Here is a 13,296-nt window from a genome sequence, read left to right as displayed (position 1 = left end):
GCTGGATCCCAGGACCCTGGGATCATGACCTGGGTCCCAGGACCTTGGGATCATGACCTGACCTGAAGGCAGACCTTTAACCGACTGAGCCACCCAGGCACCCCTATAGCATTTTCTTCCCTCATTTCCCGGCTTTCTATTTTTCCACTTTTAGATGGATTCTGTATCCATCTTAGCTTTAAAAAGTTTTGTAGCATTAAAAAATTTTGTTACCAAGCTTGTTGGTATTTTCAAGGTTTCTGCTAGTTGCCACTATTTTGAAAAAAATTTCATCCCCAGATTGTATGTTGTATTTAAATCTTTATCTTTCATTGTGGTATAAGCTCTGAGGAGCCAAGTTGTACTTAATTTTTAATTCTAATCAGTTAGCCAGTTGTTTCATTAACATCTGTTGAAAAATTATTTCTCCACTGCTGTAAAATGCTACCTTTATCATATGCTGAATTGAATATATAACTGTATGTGATTGAGTTTGTTTCTTTAACTAATAAATGTTCAAAAAGTGAATTTCTTGATCAAATAGCCCAAGGTTTAGCAATGAAAAGAATTAACAGTAAGTAAAAACTGTTCTAGCCTTTTGCTTTATTAATTCTTGCACAGTAACTTTATTTTCATGATTGTGGCTAATCTGGTTAAGTTTAAATGTTGGATTTCTTTTTTTTTTTTAAATGTTGGATTTCTTAATAGAGAATTAATTTAAAATCAGAACCTTGACACTGCATGTACATATTGGGGACTTGAAGTATAATGAACTATTTGTGTAGTTGTTTAAGTTTTTCATTTAAAGGGATGGTAGGAAGAAAGAATTAGTGGATCATTTCCTTCTTATTGCTTACATTTTAGGTGATCTGTAAGTCAGACGCTCCAACAGGGGATGTTCTTCTTGATGAAGCTCTAAAGCATGTTAAGGAGACGCAGCCTCCAGAAACGGTTCAGAACTGGATTGAATTACTTAGTGGTAAGCTTTTGTGTATAAACTAAAGGGTGAATTCTGTTTAAAAGACTTCTGTAAAAGCTGAGAATTCTTTCGAGAGGAACTTACACAAAATGGCCAAAAGCTTGTTTAGTTATTTAGGCAGACTTGAAAGTTATTAGTCACTGAATGGGGAAAATAGTTTTTAAAATTCCATTCCCTCTTAACAAGATGGAGCAGATAGATGGTTCAGTGAAACATAATATTCTTCCTTAGAACTTCCACCATTCTTTATCAAAATTACCTCATGTTGCCTTACACGGGGTACACTTGAGTTCAGCTGTGATAACAGACAGCCCCCAAACCTCTGGCTTTAAACAACAGATGACTTTTCACTCATGTTCTAAGTAGTCACCGGCCACTTCATTCTTATTCTGGCAGCCAACAGGCAGAGAGAGCTGCCACCGTCTAGAGCGCACTGTCTGTCGCTATTGTAAGGGGAAGATGAGCATAGCCAGTTGTTCAGGCTCCTAAGTTTCTGTTCAGAAAGGACATGTGGTTCTAGTTTCATGGGTCAGAGCAAGTCAGGTGGCCTCCCTTAACTTGAAGGAGAAAGAAAAGTGCAGCCATAGGAAGGAGAACCTGAAATACTTGGTTGACAGCACTGGTGACTACATTTACATTTATTTGTGTATTTGTCTAATCCAGATAGAGAACTTTGAGTATAGGACCTAAGTGTAGAGTATAGGATGAAGGTTCTCTTGCTCTTCCTCTTTACTAAGTATGTAAAACATTGCTTCTACTTACATGTATTAGTTCATGTTCAGACATGCTGCTCTTGAACTTTTAAAAGCATTTGGATGTTGTTGGATTGGTAATTAAATGTCATTTTTCCCTCACAGTTTTTATTTTAACTTACAGTTTCTAAAAATCATTCTGTTATCCTCTCAGTAAAAGAGTTTGAGTTTTGCATCTTTGTTTAAAAATTGAATATACACACTCCATTCTTAGCTAACAGAGCAACAGTGGCACTTTATACTTAGGGCAGTGTTCATTCTTTTTGTTACTGGTAGAAAACAAACTTACTCACAAGGTAGTTTTGATGAATTCTGCAATTTTTCTCTTGTGGCCATCCCTCTTGTAAATCTTCTAATAAAGGTTCTTTTTACTTCACTGAGTAAAAGAAACTTTAACCAGCCCTTTTCCCCCTTGGTGCTATGTTCAGTTATAATTTCTTCTGCAGGAATCTTTTAAAATTACGTTGCCCATTTGATCAGGGTCGGTTTGGTTTGAACTAGATTCTTGCTTAGCACCTACCAGTACTCTGTCTCATTGCCCAGCATGTTGTCAACCTTCTTTGGGTTAGTCTTCCACCTAATGCCTGTTGGTGACACATGGCCATTTAACAGAGACTCACTGAGGACTTTAATGTTAAGTCCATATGCTAAATATTAACAAATATTTTTCCAGATAAAAACAGAAGTGCTCACAATTTCTTACTGTATGCTGATGAATCATTTTGTACTTCCTCTGGAGATCACCTAAGCAATATTTGGGTCTTGCTCACATTGGCCCATTACCACTTCTGGTAGTAATTGGTATTTGTAGTTAAGTTCTCAACTAGTTAAAAGCAGGGTTTTTCAAAGTTGTAGTTAATTTTTTTTGGCAGGTAGGTCAGAGTGTTTTTCTTTATGGAATGTACCACTTTGGTACCACTTACCACTGTGGAGATGTTTTCACACTCCTCTGTCCATCAGTGATCTCTTTATACAAGCTTACATCATACGTGTTGATGGCACATTGGGATTTGGTTTACTAATTCATGTTAGACAACCAGATTTCCTTTGACTGTTTATATATGTGTCATGCAGCTTACGAGTTTGTGAAACAAAATCTTTATCAAAAATTATCTCATGTTGGGGCGCCTGGGTGGCTCATAAGCCTCTGCCTTTGGCTCAGGTCATGATCTCAGGGTCTCAGGGATCGAGCCCTGTTTCGGGCTCTCTGCTCAATAGGGAGCCTGCTTCCTCCTCTCTCTCTACCTGCCTCTCTGCCTACATGTAATGTCTGTCTGTCAAATAAATAAAACAAAATCTTTAAAAAAAAATTATCTCATGCTACATTATACTGCATAGGCTACATTAAGCTATGGAAACAAGCCACCCCAAAGAAGCCTTAGGTTCAGAAGCCTTAGGACTTCTCACTCGTGCTGTTAGTCTGTCATAGTCCACTTCATTCTCAGTAAATGACTCTGAGTGTCCATTTGGACTGGGAATTCAGAGTGTCTGTTTGAATTAGGAATTTGGGTAAATTGTGAGGCTAATTGCTTAGAACAGTTTTTTGTTTTGTTTTGTTTTGTTTTTTTAAAAAGCAGTGTCTGGGGTGCCTGGGTGGCTCAGTGGGTTAAGCTGCTGCCTTCGGCTCAGGTCATGATCTCAGGGTCCTGGAATCGAGTCCCACATCGGGCGCTCTGCTCAGCAGGGGGCCTGCTTCCCTTCCGTTCTTTCTGCCTGCTTCTCTGCCTACTTGTTATCTCTCTCTGTCAAACAAATAAATAAAATCTTAAAAAAAAAAAAGCAGTGTCTGGGTGGCTCAGTTGGTTGAGCTGATGCCTTCGGCTCAGGTCATGATCCCAGGGTTCTGGGATTGAATCCCAGATCAGGCTCCTTGCTCAGCGGGGAGCCTGCTTCTCTCTGCCTCTGCCTGCCTCTCTGCCTGCTTGTGCTCGCTCGCTCGCGTGCTCGCTCTCTTGCGCGCGCTCACTCTCTCTATCTCTGACAAACAAAAGGCAGTATTCTGTGAAGTTTAGGATGGCCATCAATGCTTGAATATCACTTGTATACCTTAGTCATGTGTTCCTGACATACATTAGGAATGACCTGTAATTTTAGCCTAAAAGTAGGGAATCCAGAATGGGAGGAGGAAATAAAGCAAACTTATTTTAAATTAAGAAAGCATCTACTTCCTGCCTAATGAAAGTGCTGATAGCTTGGTGATTTTTTTTTTAAATTAATTTATTTATTTGACAGACAGAAATCACAAGGAAGCAGAGAGGCAGGCAGAGAGAGAGGAGGAAGCAGGCTCCCCGCTGAGCAAGAAAGCCCAGTGCGGGGCTCAATCCCAGGATCCTGGGATTATGACCCAAACCGAAGGCAGAGGCTTTAACCCACTGAGCCACAGCTTCATGATTTATTGAATAATTTTTTTTCTTGTGAAAACACACAACATAGCATTTACCATTTTGACTTTTTAGATGTTCAGTTCTGCAGCTAACTTGTTGAATTGTAAGTTCCTAGAATGTCTTAAGTTGCTTCCTGGTGATGTAATATCAGATACTAGTTCTTGCTGCTCTAATGACATAGAGGCTGTGAAACTTGAAGTGCTTCCATACTGCAAGCGTCTTAAAAGTCCATTTGGGTAACAGTTGTGTCTGTCTTTCTTTTCTTTCTTTCTTTCCTTTGTTTATTTCGTTTTTAGATTTTATTTATTTGTCATAGAGAGGGAGAGATAGTACCAGCAGCGGCAGGCAGAGGGAGAAGCAGGCCTTGATCCCAGGACTCTGGGATCATGACCTGAGCCACCCAAGTTCCCCAACAGTTGTTTATTTCTAATAATTTGATGACAGATTAGGGTTTAACAGTGTGGTTCTCTCAAAGTCCAGTAGCTCAGAGAAAAGAGAAGTCCTGGGAGCTTTAGTCATTGGAAGAGGAAGCAGAACTTGGGGTAGGCCTTTGAAGGGTAAGACTGAGATGGAGCTGGCACTAAGTGCTCTTGTTCAGAGGGGCTAGAGAGAGTGGTAAAATTGGTGGGCTTCTCTCTCCTCATGTAGCTAAGTCCAGGATTGCTACTTGCTTGTCAGGACTGTGGTTCTGTGCTGTAGTGTTGGCGGATATGTGCAGAGGAGGTGAGAGTCTGTGTGCAGAAGAGAGCATGTTGGTCTGGTGGTTACTGGTGAGGTAGAGAAGGTGCACAGGGGTCTAACAGAGGATCTAACAGAGGGCTCTTGTTTACCTGAGGTGGTGGTACCTAAGGTTTCATATTACTGTTATTTACACTGTACATTTGTACATGCTAACACTACCAGTATATTTTAAGCATTTATATATCTCAACTAAAAAAATAATAAATATACATGTATTTGAGACAAAGACTACTGTTTTTAATTTTTGACTTCATGAAATCTTGATGTGTAGTTGATCAGTTTGGTCACAAGGCGTCACTAGGCTGTCAGATTTATGAATAAGGCTGCTTTTGCTTTTGGTTTTGTAACACATCCAGAAGAATAGTGGAAGTTTTTTTTATTTTTTCCTTCAGCAAAATCATTAAGGTACCTCTCAATACATTTTCACTGAAGTAATTGTTGGGCTGTGGACGTAAATAACCTTTTCTTCTCCGTGTGTACTTCTCACCGTTTCCTTTACAATAGTGAGCTACAATACATTCTGTACATTTTAGTTTCCTTGTATAGCTTATTAAATCTTTTCACATGATGAATGATTTAGAGGCTGATGAATAACAATATGGACCACAGTAACATCTTTTAATCTAGAGTTTTGAACACTTAAGTCATCAGGCATTTATTACAAAATATTTAACAAGGATCTGATATTCTGCTTAAATTGAAGCAGCTCAGTCTTTAATAGCTGTGCTAGTTTAAACATTTATTGTATATTCACTCTTCCAGCTACCCTCCATCCCAATTTATACTGGTTTCTAAAGTATGTCATTTCAGAGGTGACTTTATTCTTTGGATTTAGCTTAATTTATTCTTTTCTTTTCTTTTCTTTTTTTTTTAAACAAAAGGCAGAAATGTCAGGATGCCAAGACACTTGCACCACTAAGTTATTTCATTGTACCTTTTTTTGGGAGCCAGGAATAGTATTAAACACTGCGTTTTACCTCCACTGTTTCAGCCTTCTGCATATGAGATTTCTTCATTTTTTCAAATATCTGAGGAGGTCTGAATAACATTTGTATTGGAGTGAGCAGGTGAGATGTGCCCTCTTTGAGGGAATTATTGCAAAGGGAGATGATGTCTGTCTTTTTATTACTTCCTCTGAGGTAGAAACTACAGCCCATAAGAAGGGCCAGTCATAAACGGAACACCTTATTTGAAGGTAGGCCTGTGTTTAGGCTTTTCTCATTCTTAGGAGCAACACTAAATTGTGAGGTAGCGTACTTTGAAATTGATAAATTTCTCATAGGAACTTAGTTTATAAGATTTAATTATGGAGAGCGTGGGTAAACATTAGTATGATTTCAGTACAATAAACAGTAAGTTATAAATTGCTAATCCCATTCATTTCCCATGAGAAAAGAAATCATTGTATAGCAACATTAGAGGGATTTTGTATTTTTAGGTCTGCGAAGAGATGTTATTATTATTACAATTTTTTAAAAGATTTTATTTATTTATTTGACAGAGATCACAAGTAGGCAGAGAGGCAGGCAGATAGAGGTGGGGAAACTGGCTGCCCACTGAGCGGAGAGCCCAGGACCCTGGGATCATGACCTGAGCTGAAGGCAGAGGCTTAACCTACTGAGCTACGCAGGCTCCCTGCAAAGAGATATTTAACTGTGGACTTCTCAGAATAATCTTGATCTCTTCGCCCTTCCCATTTTTGGAATTAGATAGCCAAGATATTCTCTGAGGCATGCAATACCCTTCTGTTTAACTAGTGAGTTGCCAGGGAAAAGTACTGTTCTGATAATTGACAGATTATAGCATAGTTAGTTTTAAAGTTGAACTGTTTTTATGGGCATTTATATAAATTTGGCTATTGATTATTTTATGTCTATTTAAATTTCCAAAAGACAGAAGGATGTCAGAAAACACAACCTAGCCAATTCTAGCTTAGGGTATTAGGCTAGGCTGCCTATCACATGTCAGTGATCTGAGAAAACACAAACCCCAAACTGTCTGGTGAAAGGTAGAGTAGACAGGCATTTGTTGGGGAGATAATGGGCTCGTACAAACTTAAAAAATGGAAATCATAGCACCTGTGCAAGGTATGTGACTCCATTCCAGGGCTCATTATTTTCTGCATATCCACTCTGTTGTTTCTTTTGCAGGTATGCAGGCTTCTCTCTCTCTCTTTCTGTCTGTCTTGGAGAGAGAGTGTGAGGGGGGAGGAGGGGCAGAGGGAAAAGCAGACTCCCCGCTGAGCCAGGAGCCTGATGCACTGGGGCTGTATCCCAGGACCCTGAGATCATGGCCTAAGCAAACACAGACACTTAAACTACTGAGCTACCCAGGGGCTCCTCCACTTTCTTTCATAGGATGTTGATTCCTTAGGGATTTCAAGATTTAGTTTGAAAGTTCTTTTTAAATTTTTAAATTTAAATAATTTTTTTCCCCTTGCCTCTTTGAAAACCATGTTCCGTTTGAGGTCTTTGCTCCTGCTTTGCTGCCTGGGGTGTGCTTTTAGCTAGTGAGCCTAGGCAGCAACATGGCTCACTTAACTTTCACTCGGGGTCACTGCTCAGGACTACCTTTTGACTAGCACTGGTAGACAGTTGTTTCATATATTTTATCCAGGTTTCTGTTTGTGTGAGGTCAAAGGGTTTAATTGTATAAGTTGAGGATTCCTACCATACTCCCGTATTCTTTAGTGTTAAGTCATATGGTAAAATACTCTTGTTTATGGCCAACTGAAAAGTAAATACAGTTCAAAGTAACACTGTTCACTAGAACTTTCTATGATGATGGAAAAAAGTTCTATTTCTTTGCTATCCAGTCAGTAGATAGTAGCCATACATGGCTGTTGAATATTTTGAAACATGGCTAGTAGAACTGAGGAATGGAATTTCTTATTTATTTAAATTTCATAGTGGTTAGTGGTTAGACAATATAGTTTGTTTTCTCTCAATATTACAAAATGTCAACCTTACAGCATTGGCATATAATGAAAGTGTCTGTGGTTGATCTTTAATGTGTTCCAGTTTAGAGAATCACTAGAGTATTTTTTTTTAAATTAAAGAAAAAAAAATACAGGGCACCTGGGTGGCTCGGTGGGTTAAAAGCCTCTGCCTTCGGCTCAGGTCATGATCCCAGGGCCCTGGGATTGAGTAGCGCATCGAGCTGTCTACTCAGCAGGGAGCCTGCTTCTCCGTCTCTCTCTGCCTGCCTCTCTGCCTACTTGTGATCTCTGTCTGTCGAATAAATAAATAAAATCTTTAAAAAAAATGCACCTTTCTTGGAGATCATTTGGAAAATACAGAAAGTACGAAAAAGGAAATTTGTCACACATAATCCCAAAGAACACCAAGGTTAATAATTTGATATATTCCTTTCCAGTCTGCTGTAGAGAAAAAAAATTATCTTTGTGAAAAAATTTCGGTTTTATTTTTAAATATTTCTATTTTGAAAGGAAATGTACATAGGAGACAGGATTAACATGGTAAAATGTTTTTCCCTTCTAGAATTAGATTTGTATTATTTGTCATCAAAGAATAACATCGTCAGGACACCTGGGTGGCTCAGTGGGTTAAAGCCTCTGCCTTTGGCTCAGGTCATGATCCCAGGGTCCTGGGATCGAGCCCCGAATCAGGCTTTCTGCTCAGCAGGGAGCCTGCTTCCCCCCCTCTCTCTCTCTGCCTACTTGGGATCTCTGTCAAATAAATAAATCTTTAAATTAAAAAAAACATTGTCTAAATAGGCTTTCCTAGTTTCGTAGGGTGGGTATATGTAGCAGTTTCTGGAATAGCATATTAATCAGGAAGCTTTAGTTTTGTTTGTCTCACGTTGGTGTTTTAATAGAAAAGAAACCTGGGGCACCTGTATATAGCTCAGTGGGTTAAGCCTCTGCCTTCAGCTTAGGTCATGATCTCAGGGTCCTGGGATTGAGCCCCACATCAGGCTCTCTGCTCAGTGGGGAGTCAGTTCTCTCTCTCTCTCTGCCTGCCTCTCTGCCTACTTGTGATCTCTCTCTGTCAGATAAGTAAGTAAAATCTTAAAAACAACAACAACAAAAAACCAAAAAAACCCCTTTTGCTCTGGTTGCTTTTTGGTAACAGTTGGAGAGAGGCCAAGTATATTTAATATTTAAATACTAAATATTAGAATTATGATTTCCATATTAGGATAATTGTGGAAGACTGCTTTCAGTTTGGTCCTTTAAGTAACTGTTGTGCCTGAAAATGTGCTAGGTGCTTAGGATCTAAAGGCCTGGCCCTCAAGGGGTTCATGGTTTAGTTGGCAAGCAAAATAGTTAGATTTTCCTCTCTTTCTTTAGGAGGGGGGAATAAACCCCCAAATTTTATTGTTTATTTTAATTGTACATTTTATAAAATTAGCAGAAATCATACCTATCATTTCTAACTTCTGAAATTTTTTGTTTAGGTGAGACCTGGAATCCATTAAAATTGCATTATCAATTAAGAAATGTGCGGGAACGGTTAGCTAAAAACCTGGTGGAGAAGGGCGTGTTGACAACAGAGAAACAGAACTTCCTACTTTTTGACATGACCACACATCCCCTCACCAACAACAATATTAAGCAGCGTCTCATCAAGAAGGTTCAGGAAGCTGTTCTTGACAAATGGGTGAATGACCCTCACCGCATGGACAAGCGCTTGCTGGCCCTCATTTACCTAGCGCACGCCTCCGACGTCCTGGAGAATGCCTTCGCTCCCCTTCTGGATGAGCAGTACGATTTAGCCACCAAGAGAGTGCGGCAGCTCCTAGACTTAGATCCTGAAGTGGAATGTCTGAAGGCCAACACCAGTGAGGTCCTGTGGGCAGTGGTGGCTGCGTTCACCAAGTGACTGCGCCGAATGAAGTTCCTTTCTCTCATGTAAACCAGTAGTTTTTCTTCTATTGACTTCTGGTTTTCTGCAGTTTGTACTTCCACACTATAATTGGCTTTTGTTTTATGAAGTGGTGGATGGCTTTTTCTTTTTTGTATGTATGCAGGATTCTGCTGGTACGAGAGGCCTTCCTCTTTCTGTTTAAAAAAAAAAAAAAAAGAAGTTTTACTGCCATATTGGCAATCCATTCCTTGTTGCCATTCTCACTGTTAACCTGTTTTGGGTTGCTGGGATGCTTTGACTTTCAGAGTAACTCCAGTCTCCCCACATGCACATCTTTTGGATTACCTCAGGTTGAGTTTTCCCCACATGTGCATGTATATCTAGCATTCTGCCTACAATTCAGACAGAAGTCACAAAAAGGCCTTTAACTCACCAAAGGTAAATATCTGTATCTATTAGGACATTTTATACATAGACCTCAGTTGAGATGTATACTTAGCGAAATTATTTTTAAATTGAAACAATACAGTAAATAATATAAAATGCCCCTTGGATTTTGTTTCCCATGTAAATCTATTGTATTATTACACTTGCTATAATTTTAACTATTAAATCATAAAGGTCCAATTGTTTCACAGAGCCAATTTGGGATGGGCTGCATTCCAGTTATGCTGTATATAGTTTGAATTAAATATAATTTGCCCCTTCTGGCCACTCTTGCCTCCATCTTAGTATTTTGCAAGATTTAATTAGTTGTACACCTGGTGCCCCTCAGCTTCAGTTAATATTATTTGATGACAAAACAGACGTCTCATCATTGAAGGAAAGAGAAAAGATATGTCTGATTCCAAGAGTTTTTGAGCTGTGCCATTCATGGTACTCTGCCTATGCATCTCCTTTTGGAATTATTTTTGGTCTTAACTGTTTTTTATCATTTCTATAGGGAAGAGGCTTGTGACCAGTACTAATCTTGAGTACAGTTTTTTCTTTTTCTGTCCACAGGTAAATTAATGTCTGCTCTTAAATGTCATTTATCTACTCACACTTTCTTAGGGAGAAAAAAAATCAGATGTCAATTTTAGCAGATGTTGCATGTAAATTGTTAGCAAGTAATGACTACAACTCAGATGATTAAGAATTTTGTAACAGAAAGCTCTGCTATGTTTTAATTTTTATATACAATTATGATGATTAGCACATTGTAAGAATATAAACCTTTGCTTTTTAAAGTTTATTTTTACTATTTCTTTATCACTGTTTATGGTATCAGCATTGGTTTCATAATGTAAATACTATATATTGAACAAATTAAATGTCAAATTTTTTATTACCATAGTTCATGTTGATAGTGGGGCTTTCAGGTGTTTAGAGATTTTTTGGGTTAACATTCAATGCAAAAGTACTAGATGGTGTATAACTTTAGAGTTGAATTTTAAGGGATTCCTTAATATGTATTCTATCTTTTTATCTGAAGTAATAAATAAACTATGATCTTGAAAGTGCCTGAATCAGAGCAAGCATGTCATTTGTATTTTTGTATTCTACCATAGTGTTCTTTCCTAATTAAGTTTTAACTTGGTATAGTGTGGTAATATTTTGAAATAGTGCAGGGGCTAGTAGACTTTCTCATAGGACTGGATAATAAATGCTTAGGCTTTATGAGCCATATGTGATGTCACAACTACTCAACTCTGCTGAATGAGAGTTGCCATGGACAATACAAACAAATGGGTGAGGCTGTGTTCCAATAAAACTTTATTTACAAAAACAGACAGCTGGCCATTAGTAATAGTTTGCCAGACTCTCTCTCGCTCGCTCGCTCTCTCTCTTTTTTTAAGTAGCTCCGCAGCCTGTATGGGTCTAGTGTGGGTCTTGAATTAATGACCCTGAGATCAAAACCTGAGGTGAGATTAGGAGTTGGATGCTTAACTGAGCCCCACACTGGATATAGAGATTACTAAAATAAGTAAATAAATTTAAAATATAAGCTTTTTTTTTTTTTTTTTTTTTTTTTTTTTTGTAAGTAATCTCTGTATCAAGCATAGGGCTTGAACTGAGGACCCTGAGATGAAGAGTCACATGCTCTTCCAACTGAGCCAGCCAGGTGCTCCCTTGCCAGGCTCTGTATTTATTATTATTATTTTTTAAAAATTTAAAAGGTTTTATTAATTTGAGAGATAGCACAAGCAGGGAGGAAAGGGCAGAGGGAGAGGGAGAAGCAGGCTCCTAGCTAAGCAGGGAACCCCACGTGGGGCTCCATCTCAGTACCCTGAGATCATGACCTGAGCTCGAGGCAGACACTAAAGCCACTGAGCCACCTAGGTGCCCTAAGGCTCTGTTTTTAATACATGGAAAAAGATATTCTGTCCTTAAAAATTAACTTCCTTTACCTCTAAAAATGTCACTACTGGTAGAAATTAAATATGGAAACTGTTAATTTGTTGTTTCTTTCCATAAAGTGAATACTCAACTGATAACTGATTCTATCCTGGAATTTCTTTTCAGGTGAAGATTTACTGTTTTTCCCTTGAAAAGATTTTAGAAGTGAGGTAATGGATGTTTTTCCAGAGTATTCTTCACTTCATCACCAGCATCTGTTCTCAAGCAAGGGGGAAGGGCCTTGCCTGAACTTCTGTCAGTGTGTGTTTCAGAGCTGAGTGCCCAGCCCGCTCTTAACCTGTGAGTGGCCACAGCTTTAGTGTGGATTTCTGTAGCTAGAGGGGAGGAAAAGAGTATGATCTGGAGGTGGCGGGAGTGGGGGCGTTTCCTAGAACTCTTTCTCCTATTAAAAAATGCTACTGCATATAGGCCTCTTTAAAGGAGAAATGGTAGGACCTCATGGAAGTAATTGTGCTGTGTGGCAGGAGCAGTTCTTCCACAGGTTTATGCCACTTCCATCCAAGAACCAGGCAGTGAATTTTAATATAATAAAACTTACATGAAAGCCTGTTGTGTAAAGAATCTGATTTTTAAATTCTTCATATATTGTTTAATTGTTGAGTGTTCCTTAAAGTAACCTGATCTTTAACAATGTTGTAACCTGATCTAGAACTGTGCTTCAATAGAAAGGAGAAAGGGTACTTACTTAACACTCTGTGTCTAGTCAAGTAGTCTATACCTTGTTTTGACCTTCCCAAATTCCAATTACTGTTTTCATTTAATGAAGAATAAGATTGGAAAGGATGATTTGCCCATTTTCACATTACCTGGTAAGTGTTTGAACTTTTAACCCTGAGTGATTGAATAGTAGTTGTGGCATTCAACTACAATTTTTCCTTTCTTGTTTTGGCACTAGGAGGTGACTTCTTTTCTCTAATAGAGACAAAAATAGAATTGCAGGCATGTGAAGAATTCTCATGGTGGTACAGAATTCAATGAAAAAGGTATCTTTGCCTTCTTCTAATATCTTGGTCTAACGTTTCTTTTGGGGATGAGAAAGCGGGTCAATTGTATATGTTCTTAGAAGAAAGAAACATTGTGAGATGTTGGTCAAGAAAGCACCTGACTTGTTGAAGCAGGTCTCAGTGCCCAGTGGTCTCAGGCACGTTCCATCCTTCAGTTCTTCCTGTTTGTAAACAGATGGCTGCACCTCTGAATTTGGTCAACACCCAAAGTAAAGTGAAAGGGGCTGG

General features: G+C 38.7%; 1 protein-coding gene across 1 annotated transcript in view; it reads left to right on the top strand.

Moving 5' to 3' along the window:
- The window catches only part of GOLPH3 (golgi phosphoprotein 3), a 61,972-nt gene extending 50,800 nt beyond the window's left edge, over nucleotides 1-11,172 (top strand). Inside the window, exons 3-4 of the mRNA XM_059416956.1 lie at nucleotides 844-958; nucleotides 9,255-11,172. Coding sequence (XP_059272939.1) covers nucleotides 844-958; nucleotides 9,255-9,679 — 540 coding nt within the window. The 3' untranslated portion in view covers nucleotides 9,680-11,172. The remainder of the gene's footprint in view (nucleotides 1-843; nucleotides 959-9,254) is intronic.
- Nucleotides 11,173-13,296: the final 2,124 nt, after the last annotated feature.

The sequence above is a fragment of the Mustela nigripes genome, chromosome 12 (assembly GCF_022355385.1).
Source record: "Mustela nigripes isolate SB6536 chromosome 12, MUSNIG.SB6536, whole genome shotgun sequence".
Lineage (NCBI taxonomy): Eukaryota > Metazoa > Chordata > Mammalia > Carnivora > Mustelidae > Mustela > Mustela nigripes.
Note: the sequence above shows the minus strand (reverse complement) of the source record. Positions and strands in the feature narration are given on the sequence as shown.